This window comes from Ahaetulla prasina, chromosome 15 (assembly GCF_028640845.1).
Source record: "Ahaetulla prasina isolate Xishuangbanna chromosome 15, ASM2864084v1, whole genome shotgun sequence".
NCBI lineage: Eukaryota > Metazoa > Chordata > Lepidosauria > Squamata > Colubridae > Ahaetulla > Ahaetulla prasina.
Genome location: NC_080553.1, coordinates 2,023,464 through 2,043,931, shown reverse-complemented (window position 1 = coordinate 2,043,931; position 20,468 = coordinate 2,023,464). Strand labels below are relative to the sequence as shown.

Here is a 20,468-nt window from a genome sequence, read left to right as displayed (position 1 = left end):
GGTCCACTCTTGTTTAAACGGGTTGTGTGAGCACACGAAAGTTGCCCAGGGCAGGTTTTCTTTGGCCATAAAAAGCTGAGATATTTGCTAGGCGGAAGGCAAGAGAAAATGGGCCTCCTCTGTAATGCTCTCTAGTTACTTCCTGTCTTTGAAAGTGTTTCAGAGCTCGCTTGCTCTCTTTCCTAGCTTTATGGCCAGTTTTGTGCCTTTGATCTTCTCCTCCAAAGTTTTTAAGATTAGAAGATCAAAGGCCAAGGGTGGCAAGATTGCCTTTTTTACTGGTTTTATGGTATTGTGAAGTTTAGTTTGCTTTTTTAGATTGAATGTTATTTTAAGGTCTGTGCACACTTCGAAAAGGATTCCGAAGGCCTTTGGACCTCGTGCAAGTAGGAGCAAAGTTCCCCCTCATTATTCATTTGAGCAGCCCGTCTTTTTTCAGGCTGCAGTCAACTTGTTAATGTGAATGCAATTCTTTAAAGGAGGTGCTACTCTCTCCCCCACCCCCACCCCACAGAAGCTGGGGGGTGGGAGAAGCCAGCTGCTTTAAAGAAGATGAAGGAACTGAAAGAAGCAGGAAAAATTAAGGGGAAGTTGCCTGCAAAGTTTGGGGTCAACAAATTGTGAGTGCTAAGAAAGAAAAGCCCCTGAAGGCAGGACAAGAGGCAATGGGTGGAAACTCATCAAGGAGAGAAGCAACTTAGAACTAAGGAGAAATTTCCTAACAGTGAGAACAATTAACCAGTGGAACAACTTGACTCCAGAAATTGTGAATTCTCCAACACTGGAAGTTTGTAAGAAGAGACTGGGCAACCATTTGTCTGAAATGAGCGTTTCCTGCCTAAGCAGGACTGACCCTCTCTTGGCCCTTTCAAGGCATTCCAAGTTTCTCTTGCTGACCATTCGCTCCAGGGGAGAATCCAGGGAGGCAGAAGAGGTTCAGATGTCCTGGACTGCATGCTGAGCAATAGGAAGTTTAGCTGAGGAAACGGAAGCAGCAGGAAAATTAATGGAAACGGACCATTTAATGCTGGTTCCCGATTTTAACAAATAATAAGTCTGAGCATAAGCATATGTGTGTCTTGGACTTTAATGAATTTGAACTTTGTTCAAAGTAGAACAATGATAAATAGAACACGTAGCAGGAGAGAGAAATGGGAAGAAGACTTCAGGAGGGAGAGCTGCTCCTGAAGGAGGAGATTTTAAAAGCGCCCTTAACAAATAAATCAAATGAAGGAAATAGAACACAAGAGCAGAGCCACACAAAAAGGCCGAGTGAAGAGGGGGAAAAAAGACACTTTCAGAAAACGGAGAGGCAGGCAATTCTCATGGAAGAGCAGAGCCCGAAAGCCTCTGGCTTTAGAGAGAAAAAAGGGAACGCTCCCAAGAGGAGCTTTAGGGAAGGATGCAAAGGACAAAAAAGGACGGCTTTGGGTATGCTGAAAATAAAGGAACTGGGCAAGAATAAATTTAACAGCTGCCCCAAACGCTGGTAAATAACGAAAAGCTTTGGTTCAATCTTCTTCCGCAAACAGCTGTGTGGAGATCTGAGGGGCAGGAGGAACCCCATAACCTACAGAAACATCCATAAACACTGCATGAGCTGCAGACCAGTGGTGGGATTCAACCGGCTTGCACCACTTCAGCCGAACCGGTTGTTGCTGGCTGGTCCCACCCTTCCTCTCCCCGCCCCTTCCGGAAGTCCCCACGCACCCCATTTTGGCTCCCAGGCAAGTGCAGGGAGGCCTACTAGGCCCAAAACAGGGCGCGGGAGGGTGTGGCACCCTCCCCTCCCCTTGGCCCATTTTTGCTCACAGGGGGGTGCAGGAGGCCAAGTGCTGTCTGTCACACCCCCTGGCATGCCCACCATGATTCAATTAAATTAATTTCAATTAAATTATTTGAATCCCGCCACTGCCAAAGACTTTGCATCCCTGGATACTGAAGAGCAGAAGGGCTGTCGCTCTGCAAGATTCAAAGTGTTTCTTCTGAATGTTTTGGATTGATTTTAGTTTCTAAGCTTGGCTAAAACAATTTTGCTGTTTAACAAAAACGTCCATCTTCTACTGTGCTGCGTCTCACAAGTAGCCCAGGCGAGCTTTGTAACTGTCCTTCTGTCGTCCTGTGATTTCCTCCCAGATCTTCACGTCAGACTCAGAGACTCCCACGGAATCTGGGATCCCAACGCCGACCAGCCAACCTTCGGTCCACTTGCAGGGCCAGGAAGGCTCCATCCAGCCACACCTTCAGTCGGGACCCCGCCTGACCTCCAGCCCTGCCGGTAAGCAGCAACTAGATGTTCTGTTCCTTCATAGATCCCAGAACATTTTATTCAAAGCCGCCATTTGCACTTATGACCACTGGGTTCGCTCAATAACCCCTGCAAAAAAGTTGTAAGTTATAAAGTGACCAACTCACTCTATGACCATTATGACTTATGGCCGCAATGGACAGTCTCCGTTATGGTCATAACTCAAGGACTACCTGTATGCCTCCATAATGGAGCCAGAAAAGTTTCTATTTCATAGGTGATGAAAGGGTCCCCCATACTAAAATATTTTTTTAAAATCTCTGTTTTTAATCTCTTACTAATTGACCGTGACACCTTAAAAGTGTAGTCGTTCGGCAGCTGCCTTCAGAGAAATCCTACATTTGGTTATCTTTAATCTTGGCAAATAAATTGTGGCTAACCATGCAGAACCCCAGCCATCTGTGTGTACACACAGCCACTCTGTCTTGTCTGAGCGCGCACACACATATACAGACAGCTGGAGAAGATCTGCAGAGGTAAGGCATCCCCAGCCCTGGGGCCTTCAGGCTTTGAGATATGGCAGCCCCCCCACCCTTCAAAATGCTCCCCACAGCCCTAAAAGTAAGGGAAAGCTTTGCCTTCAGCGGCCTGGGATGAATGATGGAGACAGGGACCCTCCTTTGTTCCTTGGGGATCCACTTAGCAATGGGGCATCATTGCAGAGTCTCTGTCACCTGCCAGAATGGGAGCTTCAGCTCTTCTGATGCCCCCAACAGTCATCCATAAACTCTCTAGGAATAAAAGATGCTGTCTGTCATTTTAAACATAATACGTGTTTTTTAATTAGCTGAGGACTTGGATACTTTTGAGGTCAGGAGTATCGGCCCCTCTGGATTGTGAAGGAAAAAATAAAAAGCTCCTTGTGCTCACCTGTTGTTTCTGTTCCCCCCAATCCCCTTCTTCCCCCCCACCCCAAAACAGTCTCGTCTGGCAGTTTGGTCCTTTACCAGAGCTCCGACTCCTCCAATGGCCACTTGCTGCCCTCCACCCACGGCGTGATAGAGACCTTCATCTCCACCCATATGGCTTCTTCCACGCAATAACTGGACATTTGGCAGCCCTTGCCTGCAACCTGAGGGACTTCTCCTGCACCTGATCCCTGCTCCTGAGAGGGAAGGCCAGGCTGCCTCCTCTGCCAGGATTTGTATGGCTCTTCCCCCCCCCCCCCAGCACACACAGAGGCAGACCTGAAACTTACCTGTGTCTGCTATCACCGGCAACAACTTAGCCACTTAGGCCACTTCTCAAAATGCACAATTCAAACTTCCTTCGTAGGGAATGTTTGGGGATATGCTGGCTTACTCTTGGCCTCGCTGGGGATCATTGTCTCCACACAAAACAGGCAAAGCCAAGGTACTTTCTGTTGCTAGGAGAACCACAAATTGTTCTCATGGAAGAAGCTAGAAGAAAAAAGCCCGGGTCAAGTCAGAGTGAAAAGGAAAGTCAGAAATTAACCAGGCATAAGTCTAATCTATGCACCACAGTGTACTTATTTGAGGCTCAAAGTATTATTCACTGAGCTTCTGAATCATGTAAATAGGTAGCCACATTTATCCATTTGGATGTTTCAAGCTCCTGTTGCTGCTTTTAGGCTCCAGAGCACACTGGAGATTTCACTTGCAGAATCAAGGGCCTCATCAGCTCTGTTTTGTAAATATATTTAACTTTTGGTCAATAAAACAGGGGAGACGCTGTATCTTAAAATATTGTTTTATATATACATATATATATATTGGCTATTCACAAAATGACCATCTCATAAAAACTGGAACCATATCTGTAAAAGCAGAGTCACGTTATTCTTCAGGTGGACCAGGTGAGAAAACAAATTGCTCTGGCTGCTCCACCAGGTGATCCACAAAGCTGATCATCCATGCCCACTCACAGACTTCACTGCTCCCCCCACCCATGTCCTGCAGCTCCAAGAGCGGATGGGGCTCACCCGAGAAAGCGGCAGTCAGGGTGTCCATTTTGATGGGATGCAAGGAGTGCCAGCCCATTCTTCCTCCCAATTTGTAATGCTACCCAGGAGCCACGGCAGCCCTCCGGATCCATCCCAGCCCCACCGGCTGCCCAGGCAACAGTAGTTGGAGCAGCTGTTTTCCATCACTGAGAGAGTCCCTTCATCTTCCCAGGGTGCACAGCCAAGCCAGGCCCCTCTGCAAGTAACTCCCCCTGGCAAATAAGTATTGGAGGGATGGTCATTCTGTTCCTCCTTTTGTTTCCCTCCTTTTCCTTTTCCTCTTCCTCTGCATCGTCTCTGTCCACCTGATGGCCTCTGGACTGCTGGGATATGAGGGCTCCTTGTCCTGGCTATTACCCGCTGCTTCAATGGCATCTGGTTGGCCACTCTCCTCTCTTTTCCCTTTCTTCTTCTTCTTCTTCTTCTTGACTTTTTTCCATCCGGCCTCTATTGTTTGGCTGGAGTCCTGGGCCGCTGGTGGTGGCAGTCCACTCTGCTTCAGAATGTCTGCTGCCGTCACCGCAACCTCTAGGCATCTCTGCCACTCTGGGTCACTTTCCAGGCCGCTGGAAGAATCACAAGCAATGCTGGGGAGGAAAGCAGAGTTACGTTTTCTCCCATACTCAGCTAATACATATATAGGCTTATTAATGGCTTCCAATTCTGAGCCTGAAACCGGGGACTCTTATGAAAGACCCAGAAACACACGGGGGGGGGTATATTAATGGAAGACCAGCTGTTTCATTCCTTTTATGAGTGTCATGCTGACTTATCTTTAATCAAGTGATTCAACCAATATTCTTTGTACAACACCTAACTTCATGCACTGAGTTTGAACAATATACTTGGCTAAAATGTGCTTGTTATCCTGTGTGGACACAATCGCCGTGTTATGCAAACTGAGTCTGTTTATGGTGCTGTATGCTGTGCAAATCTTACTATGCTCTGGTAAGAGATAACATTAGACTGGCATCAGTTAAAACCTACTGCCTTGGTCCACACCACCCTCTAAGCCAGGGGTCCCCATCCTTTTGGACCTCGGGGACCACTAAGTTCATAATTTAAATCCTGTGGACCACTAATATGATCTGTCTAATGACGGGCTGGCTGGGCGTGGCTAGGTGGTCATGTGACTGGGTGGGCGTGGCTAACTCATTGCCTCCCCCACCCGGGCTCCTTAGGGCCCCAACAAGAAGCAGTTGTTGGAACTAAGCAGCCACCACGAGAAAGAGTTGGCAAAACAGCTCAGTTCAAATTGGATCTGACCGAGAAGGAGGCTCAGCAGAAGCACCTCACTGAGGACTACGAGCATAGACTTTCTAAGTAGAAGAAAGACCTGGGGGAGTGCAAGGCCAGGTACCGGCGCCTGGAGGCTCAGCAGGCTGAGATGGTCAGCCAGTTCCAGGCCATGATGCAGTCCCACTGGAACAAGGCCCTCCGGCTCTTCGCCACTAGCGGCACTTCCCTCCGGCCTTTGCCCAAAGCCCCACACCAGGAAGCTGAAGCAGACCCCAAGTTGGTATTTCTGCCCCCCTCCAACCCACAGAAAAATACCCCAAAAGGGGATACTCTCTGCAGCAACACAAACATTCACTGCATGTATCCATCCCAGGCCTTTTGTCTGAGGATACCTGATTTAGTGCAATATTAAAAATGCAAATAATTTTTCGGCGGACCACCCGTTGGTGACCGCTGTTCTAAGCTATGGTTTAAAAATGACCAAGGCTACCTTCATTCAGTTAAAGATTGTTGCTTGATACAGTATATAAATCAGTTTGGTTTAGTGGTTAAGACACCAGGATAGAAATCAGGAGACAGTGAGTTCTAGTTCTAAAAACAGGCTGGGCGATTTTGGGCCAATCACCAGAAGACAGTGAGTTTTAATCCCTCCTTAGGCATGAAGGACGTGTGGAGGACTTTGGGCCAAACACCCAGAAGACAGTGACTTCTAGTCCTGCCTTAGGCATGAAAGCCATCTGGGTATCTTTGGGCCAGTCAGCCCAGCCCACCTGACCTTCCCCTGTTGTGGGGAAAACAGGAGGAGGAAGGAGTATTCATGTATTTGCCACCTTGAGTTGGATGAGATATAAATAAACAAATAAAATAAAATGCACCCAGGAGGGCAAAGCACTCTTCAGCTGGCAGGCCGCCAGAGCCAGCCTCGAAGGCAGACTGAGGCCCACTTGCAAGCCAGATGGCTTCAGTACATTACAGCAGCCGAGGTCGTCACCTGTTGGCCCCTTTTCATGGCAGAGGACCCCCCCCCTCCCATTCCCATTCCTCACCTGGAATTGGAATGCTGCAACGCTGACTGTTTCCGAGGGGCAGCTTCTGGCTCCCCACAGTCTCCCGGGACAGAGGAGGAAAAGAGGCGAAAACCTGCGTCGTTGCAGGAGGAAAAAGAGGGAAGGTGCTGGGTGAGTTAGCTGCTCAGGCTGGCCCAGGAATTAAAAGCCGGTGCCCGAAAGGAGGAAGAAGAGGCTTATGGGAGCTGAGCTTCCTACAGCCCACCTTGCAAGAATCTCAATGTCTGGGGTCTAAAGACGGACTCTTTGAAAGGGGTGAACCTCTCACACACATGTGGCCCATCAACCACGTTGATGGGCCGGATAGCTCAAGCTGGTAATAGCCTGTTATTAAGAACACCGAAGCCTGCAATTATTGCAGGTTCGAGCCCGGCCCAAGGTTGACTCAGCCTTCCATCCTTTATAAGGTAGGTAAAATGAGGACCCAGATTGTTGGGGGGGCAATAAGTTGACTTTGTAAAAATATACAAATAGAATGAGACTATTGCCTTATACACTGTAAGCCGCCCTGAGTCTTCGGAGAAGGGCGGGGTATAAATGTAAAAAAAAAAAAAAAAAAAAAACCCCGTGTGGCTCAAGCGTCCATCTAGCGCAGGGGTGTCCAACCTTGGCACCTTATAAGAAAGACCTGGGGACTTCAACTCCCAGCATTCCCCAGCCAGCACAACTTCCCTGCTCTGGAGCTCCAGACACAGCAGGCTGAAGGAACAGGACACATTTACCCCCAGGGATTTCCCCCAGGCGAGCGGCTCACCATTGTCTTCTTCCAGGGAGGAGCTGTTCTCGTGTCGCAGGAGTCGCAACGGGCACGTCGAGAGGGTTATCGCACTGAAAGGAAAAGCAGGATCAGCACAATGCCTCTCACGCCTGAGAAAAACACAGGCTCAATCTGCAACCAAGTGCTTGCTGATCATTAACACTCCTAGCTGGCCCAAGTCCCAGAAGAGCAAAGGCCCCCTAAACCAGAGAGAGGCCAGGCCCAGACCAGCACAAATGACTTCAGGGGGCACCGACCAAGTCCCATGTTTTGCACAGCAGGAAAGCAGGTGGAAAGAGGAAGAGAGCAGAGTCAGGAGCATCCAGAGATGTTTTCCTCTCCCCTCCACACCTAGAGAAAGGCATGGAGAAATCTAGGACTTTAGCGCAGGTGATGGGGGAAGTAATGGACCTTTTCACCAAGACAGAGGGTTATTTTGAAATCAGCTGTTATTTGGTTAGTTTCAAAGAAGGGAAGTCAGGTTAATAATCTCTCATCTTGTTTTGACACATCCATTCAAGGCACTTAGCGGAATAGTTTAACTGCCCAGAGTCACTGGACAAGGGAGATGGACGGCACATGAAAACTTTACCCTTGGTGACATTTATTGGGAATATTGCACATTTTGTCTGCCAATTCATCTCTGGTTCTTCTCTTATCCCGTCACTGAGGTGTGTCACATGCAAATACCTCCAGCTTATGAGTCCCTACTTTCACCTGCAACCATCACAACTAGGTAACACTCATGCCTGTTTTCTGACCTGTATGTTAGCCCTCCTGTTAATAGAGAAACCTTCACGTCAGCCACTCCAGGCCAAAGATCATCACTTTCTTTCAGATTGATCATATCTTGTTATTTTCTCCTGGCTTCGTGAACCTGTGTTATATCTACAGGAAGTCCTCATATAGTGACCACAATGGGGACCCACATCTCAGTCATTAAACAAAGTGGCCACTAAGAGAAACTGCCACTGTGCTGATGATTTCATTTCAGCTTTCCTGTGACCTGCAAAGGTGCAAATGCAAGGATTGGATGGAAAGTTACTGCTTCATCACCATCATAACTGTGAAGAGTCACTAAACAAGGCAGTTACTAAGCGAGGACTACTTGTATTTCTTTTCTTTCAGTTGTTACTTCAAGGACTCTGCCATTCTCTCCTCTTATGTGCCAAGTCACTATCCTCCAAATGTCATTGTCATCACTAGTCCACAGATATTTTGTTATTTATTTTAAACATTCATATAATTGTAAATTTATATACATTTATATATTGACCTCTGCTACCCATCAAGATTTTCAAGGAACATGTTGATTGAAAAGAAGTGAATGTATAAGTCGGACCACCAGCCTTGGTTGTATCCATGCAACTTGAAGCATTCCCCGCCAAGGACCATACCAACCATGTTGGCACATTTGAGTTAGAAGCACATTGTTGAGTTTTACCCCAAGGATGTTCACATGATTCTGTGCAAATCAGGATCTCTAATCTAGAAACTGCTTCGCAAGCAACAATATGGATACCTGCATATGGCCAACTAAGAGTTATCTGCAGTATATCGATAAGACCTTTGGTTTGGGAATGCAAAGTGTACTATTTAGGAATCATGACAGCACAGTGGTTAGAATGCAGTATTGCAGGCTAATTCTGCCAAGTGCCATCAGTTTGATTCTCACTGGCTCAAGGTTGACTCAGTCTACAGATGGGGCTGTAAAGCACTGTGAAGCGGTATATAAGTTTAGGTGTATCGCTACTGCTATTCAGAATTCTCTATGAAAAGCTCTCCCCAGGACATACCTAAGGGGAAATGTTAATAAAATGCTTGTGCCTACTTGTCCAAGATCGTGTCCAGCTTCTTTGCAACGTGTGCTCGAAATTCTGGTGTGGTCTGCAGTTCATTTCCATCCTGCTCATGGTTGCAGATCTTCTCTCTGTTTCAGGAGAAAGAAGGTTGAGTTATTTTCTGGGATTCCCTTCGCCATAGGCGTAATCTCTGGAAGACGTCCCTCAAGCACTAGCGGATAGTTCACCTTGAACAGAATCATTTGGATGGATTTGGGGATCCCTGAGAATGATGGCAACTGCAGTTCACGTCATCCAGGGCAGATAATTCGTATGAACTACAGTTTCCAGCAGTCTCTGCAATGATTTTGATGGCTGGGATGCTGGGCGCTGAAGTCTGTGCTCCTCAGCGGATGTCTCTGGAAAGTCGTGGGAGAAGAAACACCTTACCCTATCTGATTTGCGATTTGCCTGCTTTCAGTGTAGTAGATCTCGAATTTCTAAATGTGACTTGCAGGAAATGATCCCCAATTCAGTGAAGAAACAGCCTCCTCCTGAATAACTAGTGTCTGCATTATTTCTCTTCAGGGGCTGTGCTCTCTCCCCCACTCCCCTTTTTAGAGGGGGATTACAATTGGGCAGCGGCTGAACATTTTGATTCTTGCCTTTGAGAAGTTAGTCTGTCAGGAGTCAAGGACTTCAGCCTTCCCTCCTCAGTGTTCCTCATTCACAAACTTACGTCTCTCTTACTTGTGGAGGGAAGAGGTGCCACTGTTTTAAGAGTCAGAATTATGTCTAGTAGATGCAGTTGGGGACAGCTTAATTACCTGATGCTGGGTTCACCTGCTTGCTGGTTCCTTTTCCAAGAATTCTCTGAAAACAAAAATCCAAATTAAAAAAACAACAACCTTCAACGTGAATTCACAACAGTTGAGGAATGTAGAGCACCGATGGCAGAAAAAGCCCTAGTGGTCCACTGAGAATTGGATGGAAAGACCAGTTTAACTGACCAGAGGAATTTGCAGCGCAGACCCTCTGCTTGAGCTTCATCACTGCACTTGGCCAAGTCTCCCTTCAGAGCCAAGCCAGGAAAACAGAGGTCAGACGATGCTACCCCTGAATAGCTGCACAGCTGGTTGAACCACTGTAACCAGAGAACACTCAATGGCTCTGGGCTGAGCTGGAGGGGAGCATCAAGGGGAGAATGGCCGGCTCTGTTGGATAAATGGCTTTGACAAGCAACTAGGGAAATGGTTATCCATTGACAAACAGCAGACAGCACGGCCACCTTGAGCAAAACCAAGCAGCGTGAATGTCAAGAGACAAAAGCAAGAAAAAAATAAAGATATATATATAAAAAAACACAGGATGGATGAACCGGACATTGGAAAGACACCTGAATGTCTCAAAGGATCACGAGTTGAATAGAAGCCAACAGTGTGATAGTGAAGCAAGAAAGGCAAATACAGGTAGTCCTTGACTTATAACAGTTCATTTAGTGACCACTCGAAGTTACAACAGCACTGAAGAAAGTGAAAACGGCCATTTTTCACAATTATGACCATTGCATCCCCATGGTCATGTGATTTACATTCAGATGCTTGACAACTGGTTCATATTTATGACGGTTGCAGTGTCCCGGGGTCACGTGAAGGTCCCCTTTTGTGACCTTCTGACAAGCAAAGCCAATGGGGAAACTAGATTCACTTAATAGTTGTGTTTTGCTAATTTAACAACTTCAGTGATTCATTTCCTGCCACTTTCTTGTGGCAAGAAAAGTCGTAAAATGGGGCAAATTTCTCACCTAATGACATAAACTCTGGGTTCAATTGTGGTCGTAAGCTGAGGACTACCTGTACAATTTTAAGCAGCATCAGTAGAAGATAAAAATAGTAATCATTTCTTTCTGTCCTATGCTGATCAGATGCACTTGGCATATGGGTTCCTGTTGTGTCTTACCCGCTCTCACCGCAGCCGGGGCCTTCTTATCTGCTCCCGAACACGGAGGAATGTATGCCTCCCGTTCCCAGTCCTGGCTCCATGCCCAGACAAGCTGAAGAGGAGGGGGCACCTCCCGGTCCCAGTCCTGGCTCCATGCCCAAGCAGGCTGCAGAGGAGGGAGCATCCCCCGGTCCCAGCCCTGGCTCCATGCCCAAGCAGGCTGCAGAGGAGGGAGCATCCCCCGGCCCCAGCCCTGGCTCCATGCCCAGGCAAACGGAGCAGCTAGACCCCTCCCCCTCCTCCACAGCAGGTGAGCCTGAGGAGGGTTTACTCCCAACAACAGCTGATTGGAGTGACCCTCGCATCAGAAGACTGGATAGGCGGAGGCAACAGAAGGAAGGGAGGGGCAGGCCTTAATGAGTGCTGAGTCATGGAGCCACACCCCATGGCCTATATAAAGGATCTGCTTTCTGGCAGTCTCTGAGTCAGGCAAAGTCGAACTTATCTTGCTGAAGTCACTTACTGGTCTCCTGCCTGCTCTGAGGACTTTGCTAGGACTTTGGGCAGAGCTGCAGAGGCAAGCCTGATTCGGATTTCCCTGACCCGGCCGTCAGCGGAGGAGTGGGACACGACAGTTCCAGTCCTGGATACTGTACAGGTAATCCTCGCTTACCGACTACCCCTTTAGGAACCATCTGAAATTACAACAGCCCTGAAAAAGATGATTTACAATTGGCTCTTGAAATTGTGGCCGTTACAGCATCTGTGTAGTCACACGACCACAACCACAAGCTCTGCTGCCACTTCTGACAAGCAAAGACCATGAAAAGCTGGAAGTCACAAAATGTCACGCTTAATGACTGCAGACAATTCACTTAACAACCACATCACTTAGCGATGGACTGTCCCAACTTCAACCAGCAAGTGAGGACTACTTGTACTGCATTTTAGGAGAGACATTTGCCTAGTGGAGGAGGGATGCAATTGAGGCTAGATGCTTGGAAGCTGAGGAATAGAAGGTTGGTGGATTTTGGCACGTTTAGTCTGGAGAAGAGAACTCTGACCCCAATTTCTCTCCACAAATTAATGCTGAATTCTTTGTCCTCAAGATCTTTTCTTGAAGCCTTAAATGTCAGATGATACAACATGGAGACAGCCAAGACCTGCGGGTGCTGGGCGAGGCTCCCTCGACAGTGATGCCGAAACAAGCTCTGCAAAGGAATTTTTTCCCATCTGGGAGGCAACCCCACCACTCCTGTTTTTGTAATCCCTCTGAAGCGACGTTTGCTTGCATTAGACCTGTTTCACAAAGATCTGCTCATGTGACACAGCTCTCCTCGGTTGATCCATTTTCATGAAGTGTCAGCACATAATAGCTGGATTGTTTTTGCATGCCAGCCATTTTCTCAGTTCTCCCAGTCAGCATAAGGAAGAGAGCTGCTTCCTGCCCCAGATTTTTCTTTTAACCAGAGAGCATAAATATCTAAAAACATCAGCAACACACACAAGATCAGAATTACTGCAAAACAGGTCTCGGCCTCAGAGGGATATGCACCACCACGAACAATTTCTGCCCGTTTTCCAACGCTCCCCCACTTGTCTGGGGGTGTCTGGCTATCAGAACATGAGCAGAGATGAAAGCCTCAGACTATTCCATAGACACGGGTCACCTCTAGGGCAAAGTCCAGACCTCAGCAGAGGCAAAGGAAGCATCCCTTCTTTTAAAAGCCTGGAACACCCACAACTTGAGGAGGCAACTTCTGATCCACTGGTTAATTGTTTTGACTGTCAGGAAATTTCTCCTTAGTTCTGGTTGCTTCCCTCCTTGATTAGTTTCCACCTGTTGTTTCTTGTCCGTCCCTCAGGTGCTTTGGAGAACAGCTTGACTCCCTCTTCTTTGTGGCAGCCCCTGAGATATTGGAACACTGCTATCATGTCTCCCCTGGTCCTTCTTTGCATTAAACTAGGCATACCGAGTTCCTGCAACCGTTCTTCACAAGTTTTAGCCTCCAGTCCCCTAATCATCGTTGTTGCTCTTCTCTGCACTCTTTCTAGAGTCTCAACATCTTTTTTACATCGTGTTGGCTGAAAATTCCAAGTGTGGCCTTGCCAAGGCCTTATAAAGCAATACTAGCCTCTAAGGGCAAATTGAGCCGGCAGAGCTGAGTGATGGGAAGTATCTCCCAGAGCGCCCAGCACAAACTTTGTCACAGGGAGATGATGGGTTTTGAGTCCTCCTCCTCATGTGACTGTATTTGTTGCACATCTATTATGCATTATATTACACAGAATGGTACATACACATACAGGTAGTCCTTGATTTATGACAATAGAGCCTGAAATTTCCCTTACTAAGCAAGACAGTCAAAATGAGTGGTGTCCCATTTTGTGTCCTTTCTTGCCAGAGTTGTTAAGTGAACCACTGCAGTTGCTCAGTTAGTAACACGGTCATTAAGTGAACCTCGCTTCCCCATGGACTTTGCTTGTCAGAAGGTCGCAAAAGGTGGATTCCGTTAGCCCAGGATGCGGCATCTGTCATAAATACAAAGCAGTTGCCAAGGATGTGAATCCTGACCATAGGGATGCTGCAACGGTCGTTAAGTGTGAAAAGCGGTCATAAGTCTCCTTTTTCAGTGCCGTTGTAACTTCGAATGGTCACTAAAGTAATTGTTGTAAGTCGAGGGTTATCTGTTTATACGTGTGTGCGCGTACATGTGTATGTATATAAAAACATAGGTATATTTTATGATACACATACAACCCCCCCCCAAGACTCCCTAGATCCATCCTGGCAGCAACCGAAGCGGCCGCCTACGAGCAAGCCCCGCAGGTCCCAAGAGGCCGGAAGGGCTCGGGCTGCCCCTCGGGGACGCCTAGGGCCGGCCTGGGCCCAGAGCTCCCTTGGTAACCGGGGCGCCGTGGTCACCAGCCGCCGGACGATCGAGGCGCCCTTCCGGAGGCCAGGCCAAGCAGCCCTACCGACTGGAGCCAGGGCGGCCGCTCGGCCGAGCGCCGGATCCCAGGCCGCCTCCCGCAGCCGTTGCCAGGCCGCCGCTTCTTCTCCCTCGCTGTCGCTCGCCTCGGGCTCGGGCGCCGCCATCGCGAAGCCGTGCAGGCCGCGGAGCACTCTGGGAGTCGTAGTCCGGAGGCCGCTGAGGCGCGCCGGCGGTGGGGGGGGGAGGGCGGGCGCGAGAAGCGCGGCCTCCCGCGGGACCCGGATCAGGAAAGGCCACTGCTCTTTGAACCGCTTCCAGGCCGCGGGGACGGAACTTTTCGCCGCCGGAACCTTCGTCGCGGGCGCGTGGCGGCGCAGAGGCGAAAGGCGCTTCCGGTTCAGGCCTCACTTCCGGCTGGGAGGGGAAAGAAACGTCCGCCGTCCGGGAAGAAGAGCGGCGCCTGTGGCCCCTTCCGGTGAGCGGGGGGGGGACCGGGGGGGGACCGGGGGTCCCGGCGGGCGCGGAGTCCAGAGTCGGGCCCGGGGGGCGTCTGCGGGCGTCTGCGGGCGGCGGAGCGGGGCCTTTGGAAGACGGGCCGGGGGTCGGCAGAGGAGGAAGAAGCCGCCCCTCACCGACCGGCCCTGAGCGGGGGGGGGGCGGGGGGTCCTCCGCCGGGAAGGGCAGCGCGGGCGCCAGGCGGCTCTCCTGAGGCGAGGCTCCCGTGGGAAAGCGGGGGGGGGGCGGAGGGTGGCGGGGGTCGATCCGGGGAGGGGATGCTTGGGCGAGATTCCATTTCTAATCTTGGCCTTCATTCGCCTTGCCTGAGGCGGCGGAGGCGACGGCGAGTTCTGGCCCCAAAGCCCCTGGGCGACTTCGGGCCGGGCAGCCTCCAAGGGACCCGCCGCTCGATCCGTCCCTGTGGCAGTCAGCGCGTCGACAGCCGGTGGGTCCGACAAGAGAGAACAAACCCTGCGGCTGTTGAGGGGTGTGTGTGTGTGTGTGTTTGTGTGTGGAAGAAGATACTATATCACGATAGAACAGTTTTTTCCCGAAGGCCATCACTCTGCTAAACAAATAATTCCCTCAACACTGTCAGACTATTTACTGAATCTGCACTACTATTAATCTTCTCATAGTTCCCATCGCCAATCTCTTTCCACTTATGACTGTATGACTATAACTTGTTGCTGGCAATCCTTATGATTTATATTGATATATTGACCATCAATTGTGTTGTAAATGTTGTACCTTGATGAACGTATCTTTTCTTTTATGTACACTGAGAACATCTGCACCAAGACAAATTCCTTGTGTGTCCAATCACACTTGGCCAATAAAAAAATCTATTCTATTCTATTCTAAAATACCTTACAGTCGCGACCAACATCTTCCTCTTCAAACAAGCAGACATTTCATTCCATCAGCCACAAGCCGAAGGATTTTGACGGCATGGTGGGCAGAGCGGGTGAAAATCACTTTTCTAGACTTCTAGGATAAACAGGTTGTCTGTTGGGGGATGAGAGACTCTTCACTGCCCGGAGCTCATTGCCTCGAGATGCGACTTTGAATCTGAAGCTGTTGGATGGCTGCGCTGCGCGTGGACTTCCGTGGGCATCAGTTTCTCGCCAGACAAGCTCCAGGATAGCTCTTCCTTTGTTTTGGTTCCATATGTGGGAAGGCATTGCCTCCTTACTGCTTAATTTTCCAGGTTAATATTTAGAATGGTTTTTGCAAGTAAACACATTAAGTTTTTTAGAATGTAGTACAATTTATGACACAGTGGAAGGATATTTGAATTTCTAAGATTAATTTTAAAAACCCAGTTGCTCTTTATGTAAATCATTATTTTTGGGTGTTTCTCCCCCACCCCCATTGTAAGCTATCCAGAGTCAGGTGGTGCCTAAATATTTCAGCACTGCTACTTTCAGAATAAGAATTTTAGACCCTCGTGTGCCGTCTAAGATTTTTCCAGCTGGCTTGCTTCTAGTGAGTGGTACAGGGTTCACCTAATGTTTTGATGCTGGTATATAAGTACCGGTAAGTGATCACATTATTGTACATTAATTATTGCAAATGTAAAGATTACATTTAAGGAATAATGCCACTTACCTCCTCTTCCTTGTTTGTTTTTAAAAACTAAGCGATGAACAAATTGAATTTATTTCCAAATATGTATCACATAGGCTTGCATAGAAAATGGCTTTAAAACTCATTTCCTGAAGGGCTATAATTTATTTATTTATTCAGCTTCTATAGCTGCCCATCTCAACTGAAGGACTCTGAATGGCTTGCAATAATTAATGTACCAACGAGTCAAATAATAGTAACATGGATGTAGAGATTTCACATTGGGAGCTTCAGTCACAGAGACCAAGTATTTAAATTGAATATTTAAAAAAATATCTCCCATATCTAAGTGTAGAGAATATTTTTTCTGTGGGGAGGAAGCACAAGATGTCATGAAAGTTGGCGCTAGTGTTTGCCTACAATATTGCCTTTTTTTCATTCAAATTGCACACTTTGACGTCACCAAAGAGAGCTCGGAGCTGGCAAAGCTGGTCTGTTAGATGCTTGCTAGCAGATTGTGATGTTGTCCTTTGGGGGCGTCCTGCATGATGTAATTGAATGAAAAAAAATCTGTTGAAATAGAGATCTTCTCTTTCTCCACTTGTGTTTGGATACTGTGGGCATGAAGTCTCCCTGCATTTCTTGTAGGTGGTTGTGGGTGGACATTTTCATCAGGGCTGAGAGAAGATATAGACGTCCTCTTTGCTGCTTTGGTTTTTCTTGGAAATATTTGCATAGGAGGTGAGCAGAGATTGCTTCAGGTGAGTCAGGCCGGAGGTTATTCTTATTACTGTATGTATTTGAATGTATTAGCTAAGATGAAGGAAGCTGTCCATATCCCCAAGTATTTTATGACTTTAAAAGGCTGTAGAATAGAATAGAATAGAATAGAATTTTTTATTGGCCAAGTGTGATTGGACACACAAGGAATTTGTCTTGGTGCATATGCTCTCAGTGTACATAAAAGAAAAGATACGTTCATCAAGGTACAACATTTACAACACAATTGATGGTCAATATATCAATATAAATCATAAGGATTGCCAGCAACAAGTTATAGTCATACAGTCATAAATGGAAAGAGATTGGTGATGGGAACTATGAGAAGATTAATAGTAGTGCAGATTCAGTAAATAGTCTGACAGTGTTGAGGGAATTATTTGTTTAGCAGAGTGATGGCCCTCGGGGAAAAACTGTGCTTGTGTCTAGTTGTTCTGGTGTGCAGTGCTCTATAGTGTCGTTTTGAGGGTAGGAGTTGAAACAGTTTATATCCAGGATGTGAGGGGTCTGTAAATATTTTCACGGCCCTTTTCTTGATTCGTGCCGTATACAGGTCCTCAATGGAAGGCAGGTTGGTAGCAATTATTTTTTCTGCAGTTCTAATTATCCTCTGAATTATCCTATTCTATAAAAGGCTGTAGGTTTGGATGTTATTTAGCTGAGATTTGATCAGTATTTTTGAGCAGCAGCCTTGTTTCAGGTGAGGTAGCAACAACTGAGGGGACCCTTTTTTAACTAGGTTTTGGTGTATTGCCATAAGAGAGACTGGGAGTACACTTGTTTTTTTCTATGTGAAATCTAAAAATAATATATCTTGCAATTCTTCTTGTACCAAGCAGAATTACCTAATGCAATCGACACATCAGACGAGTAAACTTAATAAAACTTTTACTTCGTAAACTAAGTAAATCTAAGAGTAAAACTGTTTTATGATGGCCTAATCCCAGCTCACATTTCCTATTAGTGGTTGAACAGTCCAACCGTAGCTCTGTTCCAGAGATCCTTGACATTGTCATGCTGTTGAATTGAGAAACACAATACAAAACTAGTTTTCCGAAATGCAGCTTTCCTCTGTAGGCAGACAAAACAGTAGATTTAAGCAGTAATAAAAAAAACCCTTTAGCAACATTTTGGCTTTTTTCATGAGGTGCACTGTTTATTTAATTTATATGCTGCCCATCTCACTGTTTCCGAGGGATGTGTTACTCTCTGTTCTTGAGCATTTTTTTTTGGCCTTTCACATTTTATTAAAAGGCAAAAGTTTGGTGAGCTGCAGCTGCCTTTGTTAGAGGCGTTGAGCCTTGCCCACGTTCTGTTATCAATCAGCTGCCCTTTGGAAATGATGAAGGGAGCTGCAGCTTACCAAAGCTTCTGCCTTTGAATAAGATGGGCTGCTTGGGAAAAGGGCTCCAAGGCCTCTCTTGATTTCTTCATCAAGAGGGAGTCCTCGACTTACAACAGTTCAGTTAGTGACTGTTCAAAGTTACAGTGGCATTGAAACAAGTGACTTAGTTTTTCACTGTTAATGTCCCTTGCAGCATCCCATGCAGGTCACATGATCAAAATTCAGGCACTTGACAACTGGGTCATATTTACAATAGTTGTTGTGTCCTGGGTTCATGTGATCCCCTTTTGCGATCTTCTGAAAAGTAAAGTCCAGATTCATTTAACAACCTGTTGCTAACTTAACAACTGCAGTGATTCACTTAGCAACGATGGCAAGAAAGGTTGTAAAATCTGGCAGAATTCATTTAGCCTCTGTCTTGCTTAGCAACAAAAACATTGGGCTCAATTGTTGTAAATCGAGGACTACAGACCCTGTCCTGGAAATGATGAAGGGAGCTGCAGCTTACCAAAGCTTCTGCCTTTGAATAAGATGGGCTGCTTGGGAAAAGGGCTCCAAGGCCTCTCTTGATTTCTTCATCAAGAGGGAGTCCTCGACTTACAACAGTTCAGTTAGTGACTGTTCAAAGTTACAGTGGCATTGAAACAAGTGACTTAGTTTTTCACTGTTAATGTCCCTTGCAGCATCCCATGCAGGTCACATGATCAAAATTCAGGCACTTGACAACTGGGTCATATTTACAATAGTTGTTGTGTCCTGGGTTCATGTGATCCCCTTTTGCGATCTTCTGAAAAGTAAAGTCCAGATTCATTTAACAACCTGTTGCTAACTTAACAACTGCAGTGATTCACTTAGCAACGATGGCAAGAAAGGTTGTAAAATCTGGCAGAATTCATTTAGCCTCTGTCTTGCTTAGCAACAAAAACATTGGGCTCAATTGTTGTAAATCGAGGACTACAGACCCTGTCCTGGGATTGTTGTCTTGCAGGCTTTTCAAAGCCTTTCTGCCTGATCACTTATAACAAATTGGGGGAGGGGAGGGGCTTGCCAGAGTAAGATATATTGACCTAGAGAAATAAAAAAAAGAAAAGCTATTAATTAACTAATGTTAATGCAGGTAGGGAAGGGTCCGTAAAGCTATGTTAACTCTGTATGAAGTGCATTCTTAAGAATGCAATGTTTCTCAATACAACAACTTCAGAAATAGTTATTAGAAAATTCTTGGCTTTCAGGTTCTTTCCGTCCTTTTAGATGGAACTCAGATCTGTCAGGTGCATCTGTCACTGAAGAAATCCCTGTGAGGAATTTCCTCAAGCCAGAAAAACACAAAGAAGGGTAGCCTATAATTTAGTGCCACATTCTTCTCAATTTAGTCCATTTTTCCTATTGAAAGATCTATTTCCTGCTATAAAAATGTTAAGTCCTGATTGCTGTAGACCTGCAGCACAACTCTGTGTGAATTTAAAATAACTCTAACATTCATCTTGAGTCAAGAGACTACGGCTTCCTTTTGTACAACTTATAATTCCATCTCTGCTCTTTCCATTTGCTGAATTAAAACAGAAACGGTGGGAAAAAAACCTGGTGTTTGTCTAGTAGTAGTTATCAAAAAATATTTTGAGCTATGGCTAGTACTACTTGCAGTTCTCTTCCATCCCTGGAGCCAAGCACTTTGTGTTCTGGCTGCTCAGGTTTAGCATCCTGAAACTCCTTCAGGCCAGACTACTTCAAAATGCAGACTTGCTTCCCAGTGAGAGTCAAATCCAGACCATTTTAGAAGGTAGGAGAAACATCTCAGGGTTTCAGCCCTCAGGGCAAGCAGGAAATACAGAAGGGAGAACCACTGCACCTTTTTTCCCAGTCTCTTAGAGACAGATTTTTGGGAACCTAACAGTTTAACTGGAGTTGGCTCCTTCCTGTGTGAACTCTTCTGAATGGGGGAATTTGGGCTGTTTCTCCAGCCATCCAAGGAGCGCCCCCCCTCCCTTTCTGCCTTTGATGATCAAGAGGACTTTCCTGTTCTCCTGCCACCCTCCTCTCAGCTGCTGACTGGTCTCTCTGCCTAACAAGTTATTTACTAGACTGCTCTCTATTGAATGCTAGACATTTTAGAGAATTTATCTGTTTTTCATGCTACTTTGTTAAATCTATATTTCAGCTTTGTTTTGTCACAGATAAGCTCTGCTGGGCTCTCTGCAAAAGGGCAGCATGTGGATATGTAATTTTTATTATTATATATTTATATAATGCAGAGATTCTTAATGCATGCAATGAACTTTAATAA

General features: G+C 46.7%; 3 protein-coding genes across 10 annotated transcripts in view; 2 read left to right on the top strand and 1 right to left on the bottom strand.

The window, feature by feature from the left end:
- The window catches only part of HNF1A (HNF1 homeobox A), a 28,004-nt gene extending 24,491 nt beyond the window's left edge, over positions 1 to 3,513 (top strand). The window contains exons 9-10 of the mRNA XM_058158694.1: positions 2,137 to 2,278; positions 3,230 to 3,513. Coding sequence (XP_058014677.1) covers positions 2,137 to 2,278; positions 3,230 to 3,351 — 264 coding nt within the window. The 3' untranslated portion in view covers positions 3,352 to 3,513. The remainder of the gene's footprint in view (positions 1 to 2,136; positions 2,279 to 3,229) is intronic.
- Positions 3,514 to 3,577: 64 nt separating this feature from the next.
- C15H12orf43 (chromosome 15 C12orf43 homolog) lies at positions 3,578 to 13,775 on the bottom strand. 2 transcript variants are annotated; one of them, XR_009152228.1, is made up of 7 exons: positions 11,075 to 13,775; positions 9,943 to 9,988; positions 9,166 to 9,264; positions 7,332 to 7,405; positions 6,557 to 6,650; positions 4,251 to 4,858; positions 3,578 to 3,708 (listed from the first exon to the last, which is right to left on the bottom strand). XR_009152228.1 is itself a non-coding variant. In XM_058158692.1 (6 exons), the coding sequence occupies exons 1-6, from the start codon at positions 11,292 to 11,294 to the stop codon at positions 4,510 to 4,512; spliced, it is 882 nt and encodes a 293-aa protein (XP_058014675.1). In that variant the 5' UTR covers positions 11,295 to 13,775; the 3' UTR covers positions 4,003 to 4,509. The 2 variants fall into 2 exon arrangements, 1 of the variants encoding a protein (XP_058014675.1); XM_058158692.1 differs by lacking the exon at positions 3,578 to 3,708 and having other exon boundaries at positions 4,003 to 4,858.
- Positions 13,643 to 20,468, top strand: part of RNF185 (ring finger protein 185) — a 22,400-nt gene continuing 15,574 nt past the window's right edge. For 3 of the 7 annotated variants that reach the window (XR_009152227.1, XM_058158686.1, XM_058158685.1), the window contains exons 1-2: positions 13,643 to 14,467; positions 16,708 to 16,820. Coding sequence is in view for 3 of the 7 variants with exons in the window: in XM_058158686.1 (XP_058014669.1) it covers positions 13,708 to 14,467; positions 16,708 to 16,820 (873 nt within the window). In the remaining 4 variants the exon portion in view is untranslated. Of the gene's footprint in view, positions 14,468 to 14,772; positions 14,936 to 15,366; positions 15,701 to 16,707; positions 16,821 to 20,468 lie in introns of those variants that run through there. The other 4 variants (XM_058158687.1, XM_058158688.1, XM_058158689.1 and 1 more) reach the window with 4 other exon arrangements.